The sequence below is a fragment of the Rhinatrema bivittatum genome, chromosome 9 (genome assembly GCF_901001135.1).
Source record: "Rhinatrema bivittatum chromosome 9, aRhiBiv1.1, whole genome shotgun sequence".
NCBI classification, from domain to species: domain Eukaryota; kingdom Metazoa; phylum Chordata; class Amphibia; order Gymnophiona; family Rhinatrematidae; genus Rhinatrema; species Rhinatrema bivittatum.
In genome coordinates this window covers 113,318,543-113,345,100 of record NC_042623.1, presented here as the reverse complement: position 1 = coordinate 113,345,100, position 26,558 = coordinate 113,318,543, and the positions used below count along the sequence as shown (strand labels likewise).

The 26,558-nt window shown below is 46.2% G+C and overlaps 1 protein-coding gene across 1 annotated transcript in view; it reads left to right on the top strand.

Moving 5' to 3' along the window:
- SLC38A1 (solute carrier family 38 member 1) overlaps positions 1-26,558 on the top strand; it is a 141,019-nt gene that overhangs the window by 100,675 nt on the left and 13,786 nt on the right. Inside the window, exons 10-12 of the mRNA XM_029616920.1 lie at positions 8,719-8,835; positions 16,824-16,903; positions 20,263-20,363. Of these exons, the coding sequence (XP_029472780.1) occupies positions 8,719-8,835; positions 16,824-16,903; positions 20,263-20,363 (298 nt within the window). The remainder of the gene's footprint in view (positions 1-8,718; positions 8,836-16,823; positions 16,904-20,262; positions 20,364-26,558) is intronic.

Sequence of the window (26,558 nt, the reverse complement as noted above, 5' to 3'; positions counted from 1 at the left end):
TTTTACTTTTTTCTTTCTTTTTCTTTCTTTTACACTTCTCCCTGCCAGGGAGCACAAAACCACCAAGCAAGGATTTCCTTTGAACAGTGGGTGTTGGAGTATATTTTATATAGGGAAAGAGGTTGGTTGGTGAATACTGATGCAATTAATAGCAGTGGCTATTCCCTAAGTAAACTTGATTAATAGCATTTAATGGACTTCTCCTCCGAGAACTTATCCAAACCTTTTTTGAACCCAGCTACACTAACTGCACTAACCACATCCTCTGGCAACAAATTCCAGAGCTTAATTGTGCGTTGAGTGAAAAAGAATTTTCTCCGATTAGTCTTAAATGTGCTACTTGCTGTTATGGTTACGTGTGTTTTGGTGGATCCTTGGGTGCTGTGAAGATGACCAGACCCACGGGGAGGAGCCCCATGAGGAGCCACAGCACTGGGCTAAACTCGTACACAAAAGCACAGCTTATTTAGACAGCTTGAAGAGAGCCACCAGGTGGCAGTAGTGAGGCAGTCCGTAGTAGCAGTCTCAGGGACCTCGGCAGAGGGAGCCCTTCTCTCCTAGATGACGTCAGGAGGTTCCGCAGCAGGTCTCCCAGCAAGGAGATAATGTGGATGATATAGACTGAGAGTTAATGTACTCACTAGGTGTTTGCTGTAGCTGTGCAATTCCACCAGGTATGTTGTAGATGGTACAGGCACCGAGGCAGGGAGTGCAGGCCCTCGAGGAGCGAGTACCTGTTCCCTGTAAGGCACCTGAAAGAAAGCAGAGGGCCCCCGAGGAGCGGGTACCCAGGTTAGCGGTTACCCTGAAGGGCAGAGAGAAAGCTTCTTGGGGCAGCACGGAAGCGGCAGAGTAGAGTAGACAGGAACGGATTTGAGTCCTTGCTAACTCAACGAGCTAGCAAATTAGTGAAGGTAATATACCCGGTTGGCGTGAGGTCAGCATGAGTGAACGCCCTCTAGGTTCGCGCCAAGGGTGGTAAGACAAGGGTTGCGTGCGCACCCTAGTAGGTACCTGGGAGGAGCAATGGTGGGAGGCTGCACCATAGCCGTTCTGGGGACGCCAGAGAGGTCGGCTTGTAGACGTGGCAGTAGCCATCTTTCCCAGGTAAGCGGGAGGAGCCGTGAGTAAGGTGAGGCAAACGGGGCGAAGCCGTCTAAGACCGATGGACACACCAGTTGCTAACTTCATGGAATGCCCCTTAGTCCTTCTATTATCCAAAAGTGTAAATAACCGATTCACATCTACTCGTTAAAGATCTCTCATGATCTTAAAGACCTCTATCATATCCCCCCTCAGCTGTCTCTTCTCCAAGCTGAACAGCCCTAACCTCTTCAGCCTTTCCTCATAGGGGAGCTGTTCTATCCCCTTTATCATTTTGGTTACCCTTCTCTGTACCTTCTCCATCGCAACTATATCTTTTTTGAGATGCGGCGACCAGAATTGTACACAGTATTCAAGGTGCATTCTCACCATGGAGCTATCAGAGGCATTATGACATTTTCCGTTTTATTAACCATTCCCTTCCTAATAATTCCTAACATTCTGTTTGCTTTTTTGACTGCTGCAGCACACTGAGCAGACGATTTTAAAGTATTATCCACTATGATGCCTAGATCTTTTTCCTGGGTGGTAGATCCTAATATGGAACCTAACATCGTATAACTACAGCAAGGGTTATTTTTCCCTATGTGCAACACCTTGCACTTGTCCACATTAAATTTCATCTGCCATTTGGATGCCCAATCTTCCAGTCTTGCAAGATTCTCCTGTAATGTATCACAATCCGCTTGTGATTTAACTACTCTGAATAATTTTGTATCGTCTGCAAATTTGATAACCTCACTCATTGTATTCCTTTCCAGATCATTTATATATATATATATATATATATATATATATATATATATATATATATATTGAAAAGCACCAGTCCAAGTACAGATCCCTGAGGCACTCAACTGTTTACCCTTTTCCACTGAGAAAATTGACCGTTTAATCCTACTCTCTGTTTCCTGTCTTTTAACCAGTTTGTAATCCATGAAAGGACATCGCCTCCTATCCCATGACTTTTTAGTTTTCGTAGAAGCCTCTCATGAGGGACTTTGTCAAACGTCTTCTGAAAATCCAAATACACTACATCTACTGGTTCACCTTTATCCACATGTTTATTAACCCTTTCAAAAAAATGAAGCAGATTTGTTAGGCAAGACGTCCCTTGGGTAAATCCATGTTGACTGTGTTCCATTAAACCATGTCTTTCTATATGCTCTACGATTTTGATCTTTAGAATAGTTTCCACTATTTTTCCCGGCACTGAAGTCAGGCTCACTGGTCTATAGTTACCCGGATCACCCCTGGAGCCCTTTTTAAATATTAGGGTTACATTGGCCACCCTCCAGTCTTCAGGTACAATGGATGATTTTAATGATAGGTTACAAATTTTAACTAATAGATCAGAAATTTCATTTTTTAGTTCCTTCAGAACCCTAGGATGCATACCATCCGGCCCAGGTGATTTGCTACTCTTTAGTTTGTCAATCTGGCCTACTACATTTTCCCGGTTCACAGTGATTTGGTTTAGTTAGTCTGACTCATCACCCTTGAAAACTTTCTCCGGAACTGATATCTCCCCAACATCTTAAACACGGAAGCAAAGAATTCATTTAGTCTTTCTGCAATGGCTTTATCTTCCCTAAGAGCCCCTTTAACCCCTCGGTCATCTAATGCAGGGGTCCCCAACCACCGTCCGCGGACCAGTACCGGGCCGTTGGGGTTCTTTTGCTGGTCCGCGACGCGCTCTCACCGGCTGCCGTTCATTGGCTGTCGCTGCGGGGAGGCGGGGCGAGGCTGGAGACCCGCCTTCTCCAAACCCACGACCCGAAAAGCAAATTAGCGCGTCGCAGCTGAGCGGTGAACTCTGTTGCCGGAGCCGCCCTGCCCCGGAAGAAAAATGTTGCTGGAGTCAGGAAGGAGGAGGAAATGTTGCTGCAGTCAGGAAGGAGGAGGAGTTTCAGCTGCGTGCAGAAGAGGAGCATTGCAGCCAGAAAAGACCAGGGCTGCTGCAAAGCCCATCCTGTAGCGGCCCGTGAAGAGGAGGCCCAGAGGCGAGAGAGAGGCTGAGGGTTTGTAGAGTGTGTATGTGTGCCTGTATGAGATGAGTTGAGAGATTGTGTCTGAGAGTGAGTTGAGAGACTATATGTGGGAGTGAGTTGAGAGACTGTGTGTGGGAGTGAGGACCTGAATGTTTGCAGAGAGCATGTGAGAGCCTCTGTGTGTGTGAGAGAGACAGCATGTGAGAGTGAGAGCCTGTGCTTGAGCAAGACAGCATATGGGAGTGAGAGAGAGCCTGGGTGTGTGAGAGTCAGACAGCATGTGCCAGTGAGAGACTGTGTGTATGAATGATTGTATGAGAGAGAACATGTGAGAGGGAGAGCCTGTGTGTGTGTGTGTGTGTGTGAGAGACAGAGAGAGAGAAAGCATGTGAGAATGAGAACCTGACTGTGTGTTTGAGGGAAGAAGACAGATGGAGAGAAAAGAAATAGAAAAAAAGGCAATATAAAAGGAATTGGCAAAAAAATAAGAAAGGGAAGGTGGGAAAAAAAAAGCCTGTGACCAACCGATTAGAAAACTAAGATCAGACAGCAGATGTAAAAAAAAAATAAATTACTTTTTACTGATTGGCACATGTGATAAATGTAATCTTTGGGAATGTGCAAGAGTAGTACTTTCTCTATGCGGATCTCACAATGTACGAGATCAGCATGGAGGAACTGGAAGCCCACGGGGTCTGCACAGAGGAGGCAGCAGAATGGGCTTCAGTGCCAGTAGCAGCAATCAGTGCCTCCCCAATAGCCACATGGCAGCAGTGACAGTGGCAGCAGAGGAATGAGAGAGGCTCTGAGGTTGTGAGGGAGCCAGTGAGAGTGAGAGCATGAGTATGTATGAGAAAATCCAGGGGAGTAAGAGTTTGTGTGTGGAGGGGGAGAGAGTGTCTTAGAGCCTGAGAGTGTGTCAGTGTCAGTGAGAGCGAGAGGTTATGGTGGATATAAGAGCATGAATGTGTATGTATGTGACAGTGTATGTGTGAGAGAGAATGGACATTCTGAACCTATGGTGAGTTGCGTCACATTCACATAAATGTCATACTTAAATGATAAGTATGCACTAAAATCCAAATCCATAGCCCCGCCCCTGCCCCACCCCACCTTGCCGGGTCATGGAAAAATGGTCTTGCTTGAAGCCGGTCCCTGGTGCAAAAAAGGTTGGGGACCACTGATCTAATGGTCCAACCAACTTCCTCACAAGTTTCTTGCTTCAGATATATTTTAAAAAGTTTTTATTATGAGTTTTTGGCTCTATTGCCAACTTCATTTCAAATTCTTTCTTTGCCTGTCTTATCAATGTTTTACACTTAACTTGACAATGCTTAAGTTTTATCCTATTTTCTTCAGATGGATCCTTCTTCCAATTTTTGAAGGATGTTTTATTGGCTAAAATAGCCTCTTTCATTTCACCTTTTAACCATGATGGTAATCGTTTTGCCTTCCTTCCACCTTTCTTAATGCGTGGAATACATCTGGACTGCGCCTCTAGGATTGTATTTATAAACAATGTTCATGCTTGTTGAACACTTTTAACCTTTTCAGCTGCACCTTTCAGTTTTTTTTCTATTTTCCTCATTTTATTAAAGTTTCCCTTTTGAAAGTTTAGTGTTAGAGCTGTAGATTTACTTATTGTCCCCTTCCAGTTATTAGTTTAAATTTGATCATGTTATGATCATTATTGCCAAGTAGCCCCACCACCGTTACCTCTCTCACGAAATCCTGCATTCCACTAAGAATTAAATCTAAAATAGATCCCTCTCTTATTGGTTCCTGAACCAATTGCTCTATGAAGCAATCATTTATTACATCCAGGAACTTTGTCTCTAGCAAGGCTTGATGTTACATTTACCCAGTCAATATTGGGGTAATTGAAATCTCCCATTATTATTGCACTGCCAAATTGGTTAGCTTCCGTGATTTCTCTTAGTATTTCATCATCTGTCTAACCATTTTGTCCAGGTAGACGATAGTATACTCCTGTCACTATACTCTTACCCAATACACATGGGATTTCTGTCCATATAGATTCTACTGAGCATTTAGTTTCTTGAATGATCTTTATCCTGTTGGACTCTATACCCTCCCGGACATAAAGTGCCACACCCCCACCAAGTTGATCCTCCCTATCATTGCAATATAATTTGTACCCTGATATAGCACTGTTCCATTGGTTATCCTCCTTCCACCAAGTCTCTGTGATCTGAATTATGTCAATCTCATTTACTGCTATACACTCCTAACTCTCCCATTTTCTTAGACTTCTGGCATTTGCATACAGACATTTCAGTGTGTGTTTTGTTTGTATTAATTACCTGCTTTTCAGTTGTTAGGGATAATTTGGAAATCATTAGCTTTGGTGATTTTTTACATATAGGTACATGGGCTATGTTTTCTTTTATTGGAACCTCTCTGTTGGGATGCCCTAACTCTCCTGTTTCATTAGTATCCTTCAAGGATACATTGCTCCGAACCATTCACTGCTGAGTGACTGTCTGCTTTCCCCCTTGTTCTAGTTTAAAAGCTGTTCTATATCCTTTTTGAAAGTTAGTGCCAGCAGCTTGGTTCCATTCTGGTTAAGGTGGAGCCCATCCTTTCGGAAAAGATTCCCCTCTTCCCCAAAATTTTCCCCAGTTCCTTACAAAATTGAATCCCTTTTTGCTGCACCATCGTCTCATCTACGCATTGAAACTCTGGAGCTCTGCCTGCCTTTGGTGACCTGCATGTGGAACAGGAAGCATTTCAGAGAATGCCACCCTGGAGGTTCTGGATTTCAGCTTTCTACCTAAAATCCTAAATTTGGCTTCCTTAACCTCTCTCCACATTTTCCTATGTCATTGGTGCCCTCATGTACCAAGACAGCCGGCTCCTCCCTAGCAGTGTCTATAATCCTATCTAGGTGATGCGTGAGGTCTGCCACCTTCGCACCAGGCAGGCAAGCTACCAGGCGGTCCTCACGTCCACCAGCCACCCTACTATCTACTTTTCTAATAATTGAATCACCAACTATGATGGCCGGCCTAACCCTTCCCTCCTGGGCAGTAGCCCTGGGAGACTTGTCCTCAGTGCGAGAGGACAATGCATCACCTGGAGAGCAGGTCCTTGCTACACGATCACTTCCTGCTACACCAGGGTGATGTTCTCCTACTGGGAGACCTTTCTGATCCAAGGCAGCACTGGGGCTGCCAGACTGGATTTGGGACTTGGCTACTATGTCCCTGAAGGTCTCATCAATGTATCTGTCTGCCTCAGCTCCTCCAGTTCTGCTACTCTAACCTCCAGAGATCGGACTCGTTCCCTGAGAGCCAGGAGCTCTTTGCACAGAGTGCAGACATACAATCTCTCACCGGCAGGTAAAAAATCATACAAGTGACACTCAATGCAAAAAACTGGAAAGCCCCCCTCTTGCTGCTGGACTGCTGCCTTCATCTTAATTTTATTGAGTTCCTAGTTAAGTTTAGAATACTAAGGGAATTGGAATTAGAGTACTGTAAATTTACAGGTGAATTTACTAATTAATCAGCTAGGGTCCTACAAGGGGATGATTAAACTTTCAATCAGGGCTGGTACTATAGTATGATTTAGATAAGACCCTGATTGATTTTTATGAGAAAGTGTCTCTTGCCTAAAAATCAAGGGTTGAGTGGGTGGGAAAAACAGACACTAGAATTAGAATTAACTATCTCTGGCTTGCTTATTACCTCAGACACACACAAACTTAAAGAATATATCCCTCTATTTCATCTTTCACCAAACTTTTATAAGTCCAAAGATTTCCCAAAGCAATACTTACCAATCCTCTTTAACCATCATTAACTTGACCTTCACTCAGTTAATTGAAGGGTTTGAGATTCACACGCCATTAGGTGTGTGCTTCTGGTCCTCTTCTACTACAAAGGATGCGGGGCCTCTGGAAGCTGGGGCTGTGGAGTTCAATCTCTGGATCGCTTGCGGTGACTTCTGGACTCCTCTCCTGGGGGATGCGGGAGCAGTATGCAGATGAGCCTTCCGGTCCTCTTCTACTGCCAAGGGTGCAGGGCCTCCTGAAGCTGGGGCTGTGGAATTCAATCCCTAGATTGCTTGCGGTGACCTCTGGACTGTTCTCCCGGGGGATGCTGGGAGCAGTATGCAGATGAGCCTTCCTTGCTTATTGATGTAAAATATGTTTGCTTACCTGTAAAAAGGGTTCTTCGTAGACAGCAGGATGAATTAGTCATTCTTAATATCTGGCTGCCTTCTTAGAAAGTTGACTATTTCACTAAAGCTTAAGCTCTGGATGAGAATGAGCGATTCACGAGGCAGCGTGTGCATGGGGAGCATTGCAATGTTCAGTAAACTCTTTACTGAGCTCTAAGAGCTGGTTATGTGTTGGCACCATCAGATGATGTCAACCCCACACAATTCATCCTGCTGTCTATGGAGAACCCTGTTTACAAGTAAGCAAACTTGCTATCTCTTTCCTATTTCTCTCTGGCACTACATATGTTTGTAAGTAGAATTACCTGACGGGCAAAGTTTGAGGTAAAGAGAGAAGAAGAAAACTGTCATATTTTCATGAGTTCACTTTCAATAAGGGGCTACTGGCAATATATACATGTACTTTTCAGCACATACAAACCAATCTGCTATTCAAACACAAAGCTGCACAGTTTGTGTTTGAAAATCGGGTGATTATGTGGATGAAAAAGTAGTTGCGCCAAATGAAGGTGTAAAGTACATGCCTATATTTTTTAAAATTCAATCTGCGTGCTTAGTTTTCAACCATGCCTCTCTTTAGTACTGCTAAAAATGTTGTCAAAATTCATGCATATTTTAGGTGGCTAAAAATCTACTAATGCCTTCTTTTTTATCCATGGAGATCCCAACTGTATTTGAAAATGTACCCACCAAAATATTATGCTATGTTTTTCCTATCAAGTGTAGTCTGTGAAGATTCTAATGTCCTGTTCAAAAGAGGCCCTTATTTTCTATTGTCAAAATACTGTATACCTCAGTTCCATTTCAACCTGTATTCCTTCCTTTTCCTTTTTAAGCGTGTTTTGCTGAAGCAAGATCACCTATTGTCGAGGGTGCATTCAACCATCTATATCCATGGTGGAAATCAGAAACCTTTGAAAAGATATTGCTGAAATTCAGCAGGGGGGAATTATAATTTTGGCTTGAAACGATGCAAAATAGTCTCTTGACAACTTTACTGTCAGTCTCCTGTGCCTTTGTGGTGCACTGCTTGTAGTGTGCACTTTCTAGCTTGTTCTTATATACCTCTTCATCAGTCAGAAGTTTGCGAGTTTGTTCTGCAACATACTGTGAGCTTTTCCTCTTCTCTTCTTTAGTTAAAATACCCCAAAAGGACTTCTAGGGATAATGTTTACTTCATTTCTCTGTTTATTTAGTCTCTTTCTGTCCTAAATCTTTAGCTGAGAAACTGCTCACATTAAAGGTAAGGAGGAAGAGGAACAGAGGAATTTGAACGTCAGTGGCACTTGAAGTTTTATTGCACTTTCTAAACATTACACCCATTGCTGCAGACTGGTCGGAGTTAATGGATAGAAAATTGGCAGGTTGAAAAATGTCCTATTTCTAATTTAATTAATCATTGTCCTTTTTATTCTAGGTTATCTATAAGAAATTTCATATTCCCTGTCCCATACTAGAATTCAATGAAACATCAGTTAATAACGCTACACTTGATGACATGTGTAAACCAAAGTATTTTACTGCTAATTCCAAGGTAGGGAGTGTTTTTATATCACATTCATATGAAAGCAGATACTGTTATTAATGATTAGGGATGTGAATCGTTTTTCAACAATTTAGATAATCGCCCCGATAAGGTTTAAATCGTCATTAATCGGTAAAGAGTGCGATACAATAGAAATTTTCCCGATTTATCGTGAAAAATCGTTTTTTTTTGGTTAGCACGCACTAACTATTGTTAGTGCGCATTAACAGAAAATGATACAGTTTGACACTTTTCAGGTCAGTTAAGGTCAGTTTAGGAATGAATATGTATTCCTATTGGCTGCCCTCTTATTTATTCATGTTACCAAGGTTCCCACTGACGTGATGGTTTAATATATGGGGGATGGGAAATGGAAATGGTTGGTAGCTTGACGAAAAAAGTAATGTGATCAGTCAATGTGACTAGAACTTGTGCCCTATCCCTGATACCGGGAGTGTTGTGATCTTCCTGCACGCAGTGCCCTATCCCTGATACGGGGAGTGTTGTGATCTTCCTGCATGCAGTGCCCTATCCCTGATACCGGGAGAGTTGTGATCTTCCTGCACACAGTGCCCTATCCCTGATACCGGGGGTGTTGTGATCTTCCTGCACACAGTGCCCTATCCCGGTTACCGGGGGTGTTGTGATCTTCTTGCACACAGTGCCCTATCCATGATACCGGGCGTGTTGTGATCTTCCTGCATGCAGTGGCCCTATCCCTGATACTGGGATATGTGCAGGAAGATCACAACACCCCCGGTAACCGGGATAGGGCACTGAGTGCAGGAAGATCACAACACCCCCAGTATCAGAGATAGGGCACTGCATGCACGAAGATCACAACACTCCCGGTATCAGGGATAGGGCACTGCATGCAGGAGGATCACAACACTCCCGGTATCAGGGATAGGGCACTGTGTGCAGGAAGATCACAACACTCCCGGCATCAGGGATATGGCACTGAGTGCAGGAAGATCACAACACCCCCGGTATCAGGGATAGGGCACTGCATGCAGGAAGATCACAACACTCCCGGTATCAGGGATAGGGCACTGTGTGCAGGAAGATCACAACACTCCCGGCATCAGGGATAGGGCACTGAGTGCAGGAAGATCACAACACCCCCGGTATCAGGGATAGGGCACTGCATGCAGGAAGATCACAACACTCCCGGTATCAGGGATAGGGCACTGTGTGCAGGAAGATCACAACACCCCAGGTAACCGGGATAGGGCACTGCGTGCAGGAAGATCACAACACCCCAGGTAACCGGGATAGGGCACTGCGTGCAGGAAGATCACAACACCCCAGGTAACCGGGATAGGGCACTGTGTGCAGGAAGATCACAACGCTCCCGGTATCAGGGATAGGACACTGTGTGCAGGAAGATCACAATACCCCTGGTATCAGGGTTAGGGCACAAGTTCTAGTCACATTGACTGATCACATTACTTTTTTTGTCAAGCTACCAACTGTTTCCATTTCCCATCCCCCATATATTGTCAGTGGGAACCTTGGTAACATCAATAAATAAGAGGGAGCCTATAGGAATACATATTCATTCCTAAACTGACCTTAACTGCCCTGAAAAGTGTCAAATTGTATCATTTTCTGTTAGTGCGCACTAACTTCCTGAAAAACTAACTTCGGAAAAACCGATTTTTTTACTAAAAAATCGTGCCAAACACGATTTTCTTCTCCTGCCAGACGATTTCGATCGTTAAGTCGATCGGACACACGATTCACATCCCTATTAATGATTTACCTACTGCCTTCATAGTCCTGGATTCTACATATGTATAACAATTAGTGAGGACTGTAAAACTAAAACAGGAATTGTTTAATAACAAAAAATAGATCTTATCGACTTCCTGTATGCTAAAAGTGGATTTCTTTACAAAATATACCAGGATAACTTGCAATGTTCTGTTATAATTTTTTTTTTTATCACCTTGAACCCTTCCCTTCCTTATGAACCAGGAGGGAGGACTCTTTGGAAAATTGCCTTCACTGCTGCCGCTTTTTTGTTGACTGGCCGCTGCAGTAGCTACAGTCACCTAACTTCCATCTGCAATATCAAGCACATCTCCTTCACAACGCTATCAACCCCCTTCTGACCCCACTGGACAAGATATTCAAACTTGAGTCTTCTGTACACTATAGTCTGAGCAGTTTCTGTTTTATGTAAATCAGAACTGATACTTGCACACCAGGAATTATATTTCTCCAAAGACAAGCAAGATGATAGTTCTCACACGAGTGACATCATCAGATGGAGCCCACAAACAGAAAACTTGTATTAAAGTTTCTAGAACTTTAACTTGCCACACTGAGCTTGCCCAGCATGCCATATACCACACGTTCATATGGGGTCCTTCTTCAGTCTCTCTTTCTGTGGAGCTGCAGCATTGCGGTTTGTGAGCTCATTTTTGGCCTCTTTAGGAAAACATTCCGTTTTTTCACTTTGTGATTTTTTTTCACCTGCATTCAACACAGAGTCCCTCTCGGTCATCCCCATAGTGTTCCTAGTCAGGGTTTTCCTTGTTTATTGGTAAGTTTCCTTTTGCAGTCGATTCCATGCGGAGATGTTTCGGTGCCCACCGGCCATTGATGCCCGCCACCATCAACTTTGATCTTGATTCCCATTTATTTTGTCCCACTATGGCCACGTCTGGTTTTAAGTGATGTCCTTGGTGCCCAAGGACTATGTCCATCATGGACCTCCATGATGAATGTGTCCTCTGCCTTGGGGCATTGCATGATGTCTGGGTTGCTGCAGTTGCGCCCAGATGACCCCGAAAGGACATAGTCTTCGGCTCAATAAGATGGAGCTCATCTTCGGGTCGGAAAAAACCAAGGCATTGGCGGCATTGAAGGACTATGGAACCACATCAGTGGACACCAAGCCATCGACATCAGTGGGACCGTTGGTTCAGTTGTGCCATCGGCAGATAGGGGCACTGAAGACAGGCCATCGTTGAGCTTCTCCAGGCCGAGGATGTCTGGTTCCTCGTCATTGGCTTCAGCACCTTGGAAAGACCGTGCTGAGCAATGAGAGAAGCCAAAGAAGTATCGGCATCGGTCTGTCAATGCATGGTGCCACGCATGGCCATGTACCAGCTTTTGCTGTGATGCTCCCGAAGTGACTCCTCAGCAAGGAGCACCAGTCCTCCATTGGGGCCAGGGGTCCGTGATGGTCTCCAGTCCTGATGCCAGGCAGTGATCCTCCTCTCGGTTCCAAAGAGGATCTGGCCACCTCTCCTACATCTGTTGGTGTTGGCATTAGCAATGTTTGAGGAAGAACTTGAGTGGTGAGCGCAACTGGAGATCGAGTGGGTGATGTGGAGCATCTGTCCCGTAGCATCAATGCCACCAGAGCCAGCACCATCTGTCTTGGAGCTGCTGTTGGAGAAACTCCAAGTGCTCATTGGCAAGTTTCCGACCTAGCTGATGTCGGTTCCTGGGTTGGCATGAGTACCCGTTAGGGCACCACAGCCTCCCTCTGCTGATATGGTGGTGGAGACCCGTTCCTTGAAGGAGGAAGCTTCGCCTAGGCTGGTGGAGATGCCAAGGCATGCAGCCCCCCATCCAGCTCCACTGTTGCCTGCATCTCTGGATGAAGGCCAAGCACCAAGGGTCTAATCCCCTGTGATTTCAGTGAGGATGAGGGCCTCTATGACCCCTTGGGGGATGACACCACCTAGTACTCCAATAAGAGCTCTGAGGGTCTCCCCTCAGAATCTTCTCAGAGTGAAGGAAGGCTTCATCTGCGGGCTTAACCTTCGCAGGGTTTGTGAGGGCGATGGCGGAGGCCATCCTGTTTGTTATTGACGGAAGAGGATACCAGGCACAAAATGCTTGAAATCCTCCAGTTCATGGAGCCTCCTGTGAATAAAAAGGCTGATGAGATTTACCTCGTCCAGAAGGCTCCTGGGTTTGATAAGTGACAGCTCCCCCACCAGTCGGTGATAGTCAAATCCCTGTCAAGAGAGCCAAGTGGCCTTGGATCCATTCCTTAGCATCCATGGGGAAGATTCACAGTGCGATGGATGTTTTTGGGAGAGAGGTTTTTCAGGGAGCCATGCTCATTGCCCACATAGCTTCCTACTAGCTCTACATGAGTCAGTACTCTCGGGACATCTGGAAACTGGTACAGGAAGTGTCCAAACCGTTGCCTCAGCAGTAGCAGGACACCCTCATGTCACTGGTGCATAAGGGCCTGATTTGCGGAAAACACAAGATCCAAGCAACCAATGTTTTTGAGATGGCATCAAGGGTCTCTGCAGTGGGAATTGGCACATACAGAATGGCATGGCTGCTGGCCTTGGATCTCTGACCAGAGGTACAGGAAAGACTTGCTGACGTGCTGTGTACTGGAGAGAATATTCGGCGATAAGGTGAGGGATGTGGTGACCCATCTCTGGGACTACAATGAAACCCTCAAATAACTCTCCACCAGCACTCCGGAACCATTCTCCTCTGCTAGGAAATCAGCAAGATCGGAGCAAACAAAGTCTTTCTTTCACAAGAGGAAATACTATCCTCCACCCTCTCGTTCCTGTCGGCAGCATCAGGGCTTCTGTAACCATCACAAGCAGCAGAGAGCCCCAAGGCCCAGCTCGCATCTCAGTCAACTCCTGGGATGTGATTTTGACTTGGTCGTAAGGAGCATAGTCCAGTTACCCATACCTGGGCGATGGATCTGCCAGCTAGGGGCAGGCTGCGGTTCTTTGAGAATCAGAAGTACAATATAACCTCAGACCAGTGGGTTTCCTTGGACACCTTGATCCCCCTTTTGCAAAAAGGGGACTGGCTATGCTCCCTTAATCTGAAGGACGCGTACGCCCACATCAAGATCTTCCCAAGTCATCAGAAGTATTTCTGATTTGTGGTGGGAAAACAGCACTTCCAGTATCTAGTGTTGCCTTTTGGGCTAGCTTCAGTCCCATGGGTCTTCACAAAATGCCTGGCCGTGGTGGCGGCACACCTCTGCAGGCTAGGGCTACATATTTTCCCATTATCTGGACGATTGACTGGTCGAGAGCGTGGCTCAGGTAGAGGCAGTCAAGTCCATGTGCTGGATCATTCAGATGTTGGAGTAATTAGGGTTAGTCATCAACCATCTGAAATCTCATCTCAGCCCATCACTACAATTGGACTTCATAGGAGCCTTGCTAGACACGGCTCAGGCCAAAGCTTTCCTGCCTCGTTAAAGGGCCATCATGGGAGAGATTCAGCAGAGCCAGTAGATGTCAGTCTAGCACATGTTAAGGTTGTTGGGCCATATGGCCGCAATTGTTCACGTCACTCCCTTGGCATGATTGCATATGCGCAAGGCCCAATGAACCCCGAGATCACAGTGGCGCCAAGCCACGCAGAACCTCCAGGCTTGCATCCGAGTCACCTCACCCTCCGGGACTCTTTGTCCTGGTAGCAGGTACTTTTGAATCTGGAACAGGAAATATCTTTCAAAGGTCCTCTTACCCAAATTGTCCTAACCACGGATATATCCACCAGGGTCTCTGATCTGCTCAGGAAAGCTTTTGCCAAATCAATTTCCTGGAGCTCCAGGTGATCAGATACTCACTAGGCTTTCCAAGTTCAGCTGTCCAGCTGTCCAACAAAGTTGTCCTGATTCAAACAATCAAGTGGCAATGTGGTATGTCAACAAGCAGGGAGTTACAGGGTCGTACCTCTTGTGTCAGGAAGCGGTTCATATCTGGTCATGGGCCCTGTCTCATGGGATGGTGCTCAGAGCCATGTACCTGACTGGAACGGAGAATGTATTAGCGGACAGGCTGAGTCGTGCCTTCAGACCCCACAAGTGGTACCTGGACCAGGGAATTGGAAATCAGATATTCCGCCTTTTTGGGGGAGCCCAGACGTGGATCTCTTCGTGTTCCCTTGCAAAACCAGCTCCGATACAGTTCATCTGAGTGCAACTGGCATATATCACCAGAGTGTAGATGGTATGCCCATCTCTGTACAGCCTATAGTTGTAGGTTCATGTGGGACCTGATTCAATTGAAGCCTCCCTCTCTGTCTTGGGTCCTCAATGTAGTGTTAGCTCAGGTGATGAAAGCTCCTTTTGAGCCTCTGCATACCTGTGACCTGAAGTACCTGATCTGGAAGATCAAATTTTTGGTGGCGTCACCTCAGCATGGAGGGTCAGTGAGCTCCAGGCCTTAGTGACTTAGCCATTTTATACTAAGTTTTATCATGTCAGAGTGGTTTTACGAATGTACCCTAAATTCCTGCCTAAGGTGGTGACGGACTTCCCATTAAAAGCAATAGAGAATTTTTTTGGAAGCTCAGTTCTCTGAAATTACTGATCCAATGTTTGTTTTGTGAACTCATTCAATATATTGACGTTCAATATATTCACATTCTTCCAACATGCCAAATTTCGGGAATTTCCATCCTTTTTTTGGAGAGTTAATTTGCCCTCACTCAGACAGATGGATATTGATCTTTTACATAATTCTTTCCAACATTACATATGTTGGAAAGCGTAAAGTCAATACAGTAGTACTACCTAGGTAATTCAAAATATGTTTGTTTCATGATTTCATTTTTTTGCTTTATTTTTGTCTTATGTATTCTAGGTCTTATATTTTTGTCCTAATATATTTTTCTTACATTTTTTTTTATTTATCTGGCTAACTAGCAGGGTATATTAAAGTCAGCCACATATGTTTATGCGACTAACTTTAGGACAGGTCAGCAGCTAACTCTGAATATCGGACTTATCCGGCTATCTAGCAGTCTGCTGAAAATCAGCATATGCTAGATAGCCGGGTAAGTCACTTATCTGGCTATCTTTTAGTCGGCCGATTTGTGGGCAGCAGTGGACAGATCTGGATGGCACTACTTATCCAGTTAACCAGATAAGTAGTGATATTTGTTTTTATCTGATTAAATTAATTGGATAAGTTAGATCTAACTTAGCCGGATTTAACTTATCCGGCTAAGTAGCGCCTTGACAGCAGATATTCAGCGGCATAGCCATGCTGCTGAATATTCCTTGTAACTTAGCCGGATAAGTCATATCTGGCTGAGGGGGTCATTCTCTAAAGGGGTCGCACATGAAAAGGGACTTTTCACATGCGAAAAGTTCCTTTTCGCGTGCGATATCTAAATTGGGGAGCAGTCGGCCCCGGAAGAGTGAGAGTCGGGGCATCACCGGGGCCGACGCTGCGGAGACATCGCTGGCAGCGAAAGGTAATGACCCTTATCGCTGCCAGTTTCGCGCCAAATAACTACACCTTTTATGGTGCGATGGCTGCTGGCTTTCGCAGGCCCGCCCCCCCATTACCGCCGGATTCTCTAAGGTCTGAGTTTCTTATCTGGTCAGCACTCAGTATCTGGCCCAGTATGATTTGTCCAAGGGCACAAGAGGTGTCTGTGGTAAAAAAAAAAAAAAAAAAAAAGTAATATAGTAAATGGCAGCAGATAAAGACCAACATGCTCCATTTAGCCCGCCCAGTAGAGATTTATCCTACGTATGTAGGTATTTGCCCCTGGGATTGCTACCTGGCTCCATGTCATAAGGAACAGGATAATCCAGATCTGGCTTTACCCTATTGCATTGCAGGGACTTGTAGTTCTAAATTTCTTAGGTAAACGAATGAGATAATCAGAACTACAAGTCCCTGCATGCAATAGAGTAAAACTAGGGATTGATTAACCTGTTCCTTATAACATGGAGACAAGTAACAGCCCTAATGCACAGCCAAAATCCTGTATGTAACCCAGCACTTTCTATTTCATAGTCTATTATCTATTATGTAGACCACAAACCTCAATTCCCAATTTCTAAAGAACATGACATTAGCTAACTCTTATTTTCTTGATGAGTAAGTATATCAATTTAAAGGCAATTGTTTAGCAAGCACAGCAGAAAGTGTTGAAATCATTCATCATATTTCTGTATTAACTACATAAACACAAATGGAATAGTAAGCTAATCTTGATCTTGAATTGTTTATCTCTTGCAGACTGTTTATGCCTTGCCCACACTTGCATTTGCATTCGTGTGCCATCCATCAGTCCTCCCAATATACAGTGAACTTAAAGAGTAAGAAATAGTTCATGTTTTTATTCTAGTATGATGGTTCATTTTATGTGTTAGGAAGTTGGGAGTTTCTTACTTGTACGTTAATGATCGTAGGTACTAAATGCTTCCATTGAGTTAAGTGGAGACCAGCCCTTTGACTTGGTGGCAAAGTCTGAACTTAGTATACATCCGAGAGGTGGATGGGTGGAAGTCCCATGCAGGAAGGTGGCCCACACCTCCTATGGGAGTATTGATTGCTTGCCACTAGAAATGATGATCTTTGCTGATTTGGCTCTGCTATTGTTGAGTTAACTTAGAAATGACAACTGATTAATGTAGGAGGAGGACAAGGGGGCAAGAGATTTTAAGAAAACAAAGCAAAGGAAAATGCAAGCTTGTAATTATCATTTGAAAGTTTTAATCAAATATGCCTATAAAACATTTTGAGGCAAATATTCAAAGCTTAGCTTATATGTTATCCAGCTAAATGGTGAGTATTGAATATCTCCTGTACTTATCTAGTGTTCTGGGGTGGAGTTGAGTTAGCCAAATAACTTATCCAGCTAACTTTCAGGCCAATTCAGTAAGGTGTGCTCAGGCCGAACGCACCGTTAACCCCCGTCTGGGCGCGCGTTTTCGATGCGCTATTATTACCCCCTTATACAGTAAGGGGTAGTAATAGCGTGAGGAAAACGCGTGTCCAACCCCCCAAAAACTAATAGCGCCCGCAACATGCAAATGCATGTTGATGAGCCTATTAGTTAGTCCCGCGTGATACAGAAAGTAAAATGTGCAGTCAAGACGCACATTTTACTCTCAGAAAATAACGCCTGCCCAAAGGCAGGAGATAATTTTGGCTGGCACTGGGAAAGTGTACAGAAAAGCAGAAAAAAATTTTAAAAATCGTAAAAAAAAAAAAATCAGCCCCCGGCTCGTGGGTTGGAAGATGGACACTCAATTTTGCCAGCGTCTGTTTTCTGAACCCGTGGCTGTCAGCGGGTTCGACAACTGCCGGTAAAATTAAGCGTCGGCTGTCAAACCCGCTGACAACCACCGCTTCTGGCAATAAGGAGGCACTAGGGACGCGCTAGTGTCCCTAGTACCTCCTTATTAGCGCAGGCCCTCATTTGAATACTGGATCGCGCGCCCAGGAGAGTGGCATGGGCATGCGTCGGGAGAGCGGGCGCTCGCCTCGGAGCGCCGGTTCTCCCGCGCATTTTACTGAATCGGCCCGTTTGATATTAGAAATTAGCCAAATATGTTTTTTCAGCTAAATCTAAACCTGCCAGGAAACAAGTCTAAAGTTATCTGGCCTCATGTTGCTTAATAAATGTAACCTTAACTGGCCATATTAAAAAATATATATAGCCAGTTAAGTGGTACTGCAGAGTTTAAAAAAAAAAAAAGAGAGAGAAAACCTCATAGGCTTACTGGCCTGAATCCCCTCCCAAACTGTAAATCATGGGCCTTACTGTGCTGAGATTCCACCCCGCCCCAGATCCCTCTGAGATGAATTTCTCTCCAAAAGTGGAAGGGGTCCAGGCTGACCTTCATTCTTCCCCCCACCTGTTCCCCAGTTGCATATAATTTTCAAATATTGAACCCTCCTGTGCCTCCCTCCCAGTACCTTTGGTAATCTGTATCTTCAGCCAATATCGTGGAAGCTGCTATTGCAATCCCAGCCCAATGCTTTCTTTCCTGATGAAACTGGAATGGAAGCTGACGTATAGCCTGCTGCTTCATCCGCACTCTGTATCACCTAAACTGTTTTATATATTGTTTGATATACAGCAGAAACTGCCATGACAGTTCTAAAGTTGTACCTCATGATTATTTTTAACCTTATACCTAGAACTTACTGCACCTTATCTATATGTCACCTAGTAATCTACCTTGCCAAAAAAGATGATTCTTGATCCTATCAGACTAGTCCATACAAATGGATTTTGCTTCCCTACCAACAGGTGGAGGCAGAGAGCGACAGGTTTGCTGATGATAATCTATACAAGGTCCACAATAGAAATTTCACTTCGTGGCACAATGCAGATGTGTAATAGAGAGATCTTATATAATGAAACAATTTAAATGTTTACATTTTTTGAATGACCATCATTTATTTATTTATTTATGTATTTATTTAATAGCTTTTATATACCGGCATTAGTGGGCAACATCATGCCGGTTCACATTTTAACAAAATGAGTGGAAAATACAATAAAACAAGGCGATAAGGGGGGGGGAATCAAAGCCAACTGGGCAACGATAGTAAAGGTATGAAGGAAGGCATCAATAATACAATCACAAGGCAAAAATTCAAAAACTGAAAAAGTACAACAATTCAAACATATTTACAACAGAAAAGAGAAGGATACAAAGAGGTTAAGCTGATACTTTTAGCACAGGTACCAGCACATTTACAAAAATGTAAAAATTTAAATTGTTTCATTATATAAGATCTCTATTACACATCTGCATTGCACCATGAAGTGAGATTTCTATTGTGGATATTGACATTATTCTTACACTTATGGGTTCATTTGATATTTAGTATTGTTACCCTATATAAGGTGTCACACTGTAGAGTACCGTGCTTACCTCAGCCTGACGATATTCTCTGCCTTCATCAGATGCTAGGATTTTATTCCATGCTACTCTAGAGTTGGTTTTGGCCTGATGAAGAGGATTTCATGGAGAAGGTGCCAGGTCCTGGGGCATGTGGCATTTGGTCTGATCCTCCCCCAGTTGAACATAAGCAGAGCAGAGGGCTTCCAGGGGACCATTGGTGGGCCTCTGGACCGAGTTTCCTCTCATTTGCTCCTTCCCTTCACCACCACCCCAGGTTCTCTTACTCTTTCCCCCTCCCTCTTCTAGCCTCTTAGCTTTACTAAAGGCAATGCCTTTGAATAAAGCTTAATTTAAAAAAAAAAAAAAAAAAAAGCGTAACAGTCAGGAAAGAGAGCTGGCCTGAACCAAGAGGGTCTCTGGGCTGCACCGGCCTGCATTTTGCATGTGATCTGCACCAGTCCTTCAATGGGATGAGCTTGTTACAGAAAATAGTGGCAATCTGAGGTAAGCATGGGACCTCTATATAGGACATCAGCAAATCTGTTGCTCTTTGCCTCCCTCTGCTGGTAGAGAAGCATAATCCATTTGTCTGGAAAGGAAATTAGCAAGCAAGACTACATTTCATAATAACTCTACACTTCCTGTTGATCTCTAGCTCATGATGCTTCTTATGCATGTAGATGAAAGTTATTTAAAGGTCGATGCAGACTCTTAATTTGTAATACATTTTAAACTCTTTAATTGGAAAAGTGTGAAGTAAATAAATCATGATGATTTGCAAATAAAATGTATTCTTTTATGTTTTTTCTTGCCAGCCGCTCCAAGAAAAGAATGAAAATGGTTTCAAATATTTCCTTTTTTGCTATGTTTGTCATGTATCTCTTGACTGCTATTTTTGGCTACTTAACTTTCTATAGTAAGTTGAAAACCTTTATAACCTTATATTGCTAAACTAGTAGAAGTGAAAATCGTGATTATGGCTGGTCACATTTTGTTTCCTGAAAATTGTATTTATAAAATGAACTTGCCCATTGCTGTTTTTTGGACAGTGAATTCAATTTTGTGCATGCAGGGCTGATCCTAGGGTAGGATGAATCAGGGTAACAACTCAAGATCCCTTACTATGGGGTGGGGGGCTTGCAATTCAATGCCCTTCCCCACGCTTGGGCACAGTCTCCCCACTAAAGTCCTCTCATCCAGGGTTAAGATCCTCTCCCCCTCCCTCCTGCCAGAAGGAGGAGGGCAGTGCTTCTTACTTATATCTGTCACCTCATCTGCCAGCTTCAATCTGAATATGCGGGGCTTGTGGGTCTTGCAAGACTATGGTGAACCATACATTCAGACTAAAACTGATAGAGGAGGCTGCAGAGACCAGTTTAAAAAAAAAAAAAAAGCCTGCTCGCCTGCTGGAGAGAGGAGATAGAGGTTGTACTAAGGGGGGGGGGGGGGAGAGAATCGTATTGAGACAGAGGGAAGAAAAGAAATGCACCAGTGTTTGTGTGGGGAGGGGTCCCATGCAAGCTGAATAGACTCAGGGCAAGGCCTTTGCAAATAGTGCGCAAAGGATAAGCCTTTCCATCAACTCCTGCAACAAATCTGTAAATCTACTTCAGCTGAGCATTTTTTTCACCAGGAGAGCCTGATTCATTATCAGAGATGCAAACCAGGCAAAAATGATCCATTCCTGTTCATACCCAGATCAGTCCAGACAAGTGGTTTTGCATCCCTACCAGCAGATAGAGGCAGAGAACAAAAACTTTGAGGCACTGCTACATATCCAAGATTGCCACCTCAGTATTTCTCTAACTCCGGCAGATGTTAGAGGTGCAAATCTGCACTTCTGACTGAAAATTAAATTTTGAAGATAGTGAAGAGTTTTATTTGACTTCGAGAAGTTGGATTAGCTCCCAGAGGTGCTAGGTTCCTGCGTGGACCATCTCTCGAGTTGAGCCGGGCGACCGGGGGGGGGGGGTGTTTGGAAACTCCTATCTACCTTAGCCTGCTGCTTCTGGAGGCCTTGAAAGCTAGGGGACTGGCTCCCTCTTTGCCTTCAACATCTCCTCCTGCCAGCCGCTATTCAGGGCAGTACCTTTTTGTTCTTGTAAATTAAGTTTAAAAAAAAAAAAAAAGAGAGAGAGAGAGAAGATAAAGTAAAGAAGAAACAGAGCAGGAATTCCTAGGTTGGGAGATTCAGTCTGCGGCTCAGTGACCGGAGCAGTCAGCAGCAGGGGCTTCCTGGGGCCTGCAGGAGGTAGAGGTAGAGGAGTTTGTGGCTTGTTTATTTTCCCTGGTGGGGAAATCTTGTGTTTGAGGCAAGGTCTGGTCATGCATTGCTGGGGCCGCCACAAACTACCGCTCGAGCCAACACAATTGTACAGCTCAGCACAGCAGCCACGTGGTTTGGCCTACTTTAGTGTCGGCATGTTCGGGCCATGTTGCATTTGGTGTCCGCATGGCTGATGGTGCCTAAGCCTGCTCCTTCTGCACCAGCTGTGCATCAGATGAGGAGTGAAGCTCTGTGGACAGCTCAAAGGAGAGGAGGGCCTCCAGGAGCCATGGGTGTGGCCTCGGGGGGGGGGAGGGGGCACTGTTTCAGTCACGCTCACAGGGGATTGCATCTAGGAGACTCTACCTTGCCAGGAGCTGGAGATTCCCCTCCACCCCTCTCCCCTGTGGTGCAAGGGCCTGAGGAGGATCAGGAGGGGGGAGCGGGCTCGGATGACAGTCTCCTCGCGCAGGGGACCAAGGATCCAGAGGAGTTTTCTCTGGAATTAGGCTCTGTGCAACAGGAGGACATTCTGGCTAGGAAGGGTGCAGGAGAGAAGAGAACCAGAGAGGAGGTCAAATGTCCCTTCCAAGATGCCAACGATTGCGTCGGCGGGAGGTTCTGGAGATCTGCTTTAAATGTCTGGGGTTGCGGCCTGCAGGTGCTGAAGGCGACCCCAGGGATCTGGATGACTCTGAGATGCAGGATAATTCTGTTACGGCTATGGCTGCTGTGCAACCGCCTCACCACCAGGGGTCCCTCTAGAGCTGGATCTCCTGACAGGCCCAGTCCATCTCCCTTCTCCTCTCTATGTTCTGGGCTGTCCCTTATAACCCTGCCTGACAGTTCCCTCAGTGCTTCGGCATCGAGCTCGCCTGGGCTCCCTGCTCTAGCCTTCCTTGCTTGCTGTGCATTTGGTCCCTGGACCTTCCCTTGCCTTGTGCGGCCTTCGGGCCTTATTCCTTGCCTTGCCTTGCCTTGCACGGCCTTCGGGCCTTATTCCTTGCCTTGCGCGGCCTTCGGGCCTTATTCCTTGCCTTGCCTTGCGCGGCCTTCGGGCCTTATTCCTTGCCTTGCCTTGCCTTGCGCGGCCTTCGAGCCTTATTCCTTGCCTTGTCTTGCCTTGCCTTGTGTGGCCTACAGGCCTTCTGTGTGTGTGTGTGGCCTACGGGCCTTCTGACCTGCCTTGCCCTGCTTACGGTGTGTGGCCTACGGGCCTTCTGTGTGTGTGTGGCCTACGGGCCTTCTGACCTGCCTTGCCCTGCTTACGGTGTGTGGCCTACGGGCCTTCTGTGTGTGTGTGGCCTACGGGCCTTCTGACCTGCCTTGTCCTGCTTACGGTGTGTGGCCTACGGGCCTTCTGTGTGTGTGTGTGGCCTACGGGCCTTCTGACCTGCCTTGCCCTGCTTACGGTGTGTGGCCTACGGGCCTTCTGTGTGTGTGTGTGTGGCCTACGGGCCTTCTGTGTGTGTGTGTGTGGCCTATGGGCCTTCTCTGCCTTGCCCTGCTTACGGTGTGTGGCCTACGGGCCTTCTGTGTGTGTGTGGCCTACGGGCCTTCTGACCTGCCTTGCCCTGCTTACGGTGTGTGGCCTACAGGCCTTCTGTGTGTGTGTGGCCTACGGGCCTTCTCTGCCTTGCCTTGCTTACTGTGTGTGGCCTACGGGCCTTCTGTGTGTGTGTGGCCTACGGGCCTTCTGACCTGCCTTGCCCTGACCCAGCCTGACCCAGCCTGAACCCAGACACTGCTACTTGCCGCCTGCCCTGACCCAGCCTGAACCCAGACACTGCTACTTGCCGCCTGCCCTGACCCAGCCTGAACCCAGACACTGCTACTTGCTGCCTGCCCTGACCCAGCCTGGAACCAGACACTGTTTCTAGCTTCCTGTCTCTCTCCACCTGGAGCCACCCTGCTGGGTGGTGTTCATGATTCCTGACCGGAGCCCAAGCGTAACAAATTCTGCCTCACCACAGTGGGCGGACCTGGATGTGGACCCTGATGGGGTCAGAATTCTGATCCTGATGTGAGCAAGGATGACCCTGATCCAGTTGAGGGTCCCGTGACAGAAAGGGATGACCCTTAGGTGGTCTGTCTGTTTAAAAAGGAGGAACTGCATCCTCTCATCCCTCAGGTGTTGGAAGAATTGAGGGTTAAGATGATTCAGGAAGAGTCTGACAATATGGGAGTAACTCCAGTTCTAGATGGGCTGAGTGTTCCTCCCAGTTCCTTTCCATTGCCTAAGAAGATTCAGAAGGTGATCAGCCAGGAGTGGGACTTCCCAGGAAGCAGACTTGAAGGTCGGTAGGGCAATGGCGAAGATTTATCCTTTGGAGGAGAATCTGGATTGCCTAAAAATTCCTTAAGTGGATGCAGCGGTCTCAGCAGTGACTAAGAAGACTACAATCCCGGTTGTGGGTTCGGTTGCTCTGAAGGATATTCAGGACCTCAAGCTGAAGATTCAATTGAAGCGCATTTTTTAGGTGTCTGCCTTAAGTCTGTGGGTTGTGGTGTGTGGCAGCATGATGCAACATGCCTGCTTGTGCTGGGTTTACAAGGCACAAGAGCAGGCTTCTACCAGGGCGCTCAGTCCTGTGCATGCCGCGCGATTGGAGGTGGGAGTGGCCTACGTGACATATGCACTGTATAATTTGGTGCATACGTTCACCAGGAGCATGGTCTCTGTAGTGGCTGCATGCAGGCTTTTGTGGTTGCGCAATTTGGTCGGTGGACATGTGGTCCAAGTCCCAGCTGTGTAATCTTCCTTTTAAAGGAAAGCTTCTGTTTGGCGAGGATCTGGATCAGTTGATGAAGTCTTTAGGGGAATCCAAAGGCAACCACTTGCTGGTGGATAAGAAGAGCAATAAGAAGGCTCAGTTCCACTTTCGGGATTTGCTGAGGTTTTGTTCCGGCAAGGGGGCCTCTGCTTCAGGGCTGAAACAGTCTTTGAGATGTCAGTAGTCCTTTCGGGGTTCCCGCAGGTCCTACAGGGGCCGATCAAGAGACCGGAACAGGAAAATCCTCACAATGAAGCCAGGCTCACCCACTCCTCAGTGGAAGCGGTAGGGGGCAAATTGTCCTCTTTCATGAGGAGTGGGTCAAGATTATCCTGGACCAGTGGGTTCTGGAAGAGTAAGAGATGGTTATGCCTTAGAACTTTTGCGTCCAATCAGGGAGGCCTTTCTGGAGTCCTACTGCTCGTCGCGAAGCAGGAGGGATTCTGCAGAGGTTACTAAGATTGGACATGATAGTTCCAGTCCCTCTGGGTGAGCAAGGTCAGGGGAAGTATTTATTTCGTGGTTCCCAAGAAGGAGGGCCCTTTCTGGATTTGCAAAAGGTAAATGTAGCCTTGTGGGTTACACGTTTTTGCATGGAGACATGTAGTGATAGCGGCGGTCCACAAAGGAGAGTTCCTGGCGCCCTTGGACCTGACCAAAGCTTACCTCCATATTCCGATTTGAAAGAATCATCAGAAGTTTCTGTGGTTTATGGTGCTGGGTCAGAACTTCCAGTATCGAGCCCTCCCTTTCAGGTTGGCTATGGCTCCTCAAACCATCACAAAGGTGATGGTGGTATTGGGGGCAGCCTTGAGGCGAGAAAGGGATCCTAGTACATCCATATCTGGATGATTGGCTTATTCGGACTAAGATGGACGAATGCGGTCGGTCCGTTCTTCGATTGATGAACACCCTGAGTTCTCTGGGTTGGGTGATCAATGTAGCAAAGAGTCACCTGGCTCTGTCTCAGTCATTGGAATATCTGGGAGCCCTCTTTGATTCCCAGAAAGGCAGAGTGTTTCTGACAGCGGACAGGTTGTTGAGGTTGCAAGCGCAGGTGATGCATCTGTTGCGCCTGTCAGTACCAAAGGTCTGGGACTACTTATAGGTGCTGGGTTCCATGGCCTTGACATTAGATTTGGTTCCATGGGCCTTTGCTCACAAGTGTCCATTGCAAAAGGCGCTTTTGTCCAGGTGGAATCCATTATTGGAGAAGTATCAGCTGCCATTACCTCTTCTAGGAGAATCCAGGTCCATCTTTCGTGGTGGCTCTCGAGGCACCACCTGGAAAAAAGAGTGGACCTAGAGGCCCCGGACTGGGCGGTAGTGACCACATATGCCAGCCTCAAGGACTGTGGGGCAGTGTACCTAGGGCATTCTGCCCAGGATCTTTGGTCAGTGGCAGAGGCGTCCTGGTCAATCAATCGCCTGGAGACGAGGGCAGTGGACAGGGCCCTGGAAGTGTTCCTGCCCTTGATCAAGGGAGCGGATGGTTCAAGTATTCTCAGACAATGCGACTACGATGGCATATATCAACTGCCAAGGATGGACAAAGTCACACTGTAGCTCGGGAGATGCAGCTGTAGTTTGTGTGGGCAGCGCACCATCTCGAGGGGATTGCGACATCACATGTTGTAGGAGTGGACAACATGCAGGCGGACTTCCTCAGCAGGCAACAGCTAGATCCTGGGGAGTGGGAACTGTCCCTGGAAGCCTGGAAACACGTTTGTGCCAGATGGGGTGTTCCTCAGTTGGACCTCATGGTGACACGGGCCAATGCAAAGACGGCAAGATTTTTCAGTCGCAGAAGGGAGTCTGGTTTGGTAGGGCTGGATGCTCTGGCGTGCCCGTGGACAACCAGGGTTATTTTGTATGTATTTCCTCCTTGGCCAGTCATCAGTCGAGTTTGCAGTGCATAGATATGCATCCAGGAATAGTGTTGGTGGTGCCAAAGTGGCCGCAACGACCATGGTTCATGGATCTGGTGTATCTGGCGATAGCCAGGCCTCTTCAGTTGGCTCACCTGCCAGGATTGTTGCAACAAGGACCCATATATTTGGATCAGGAGGAT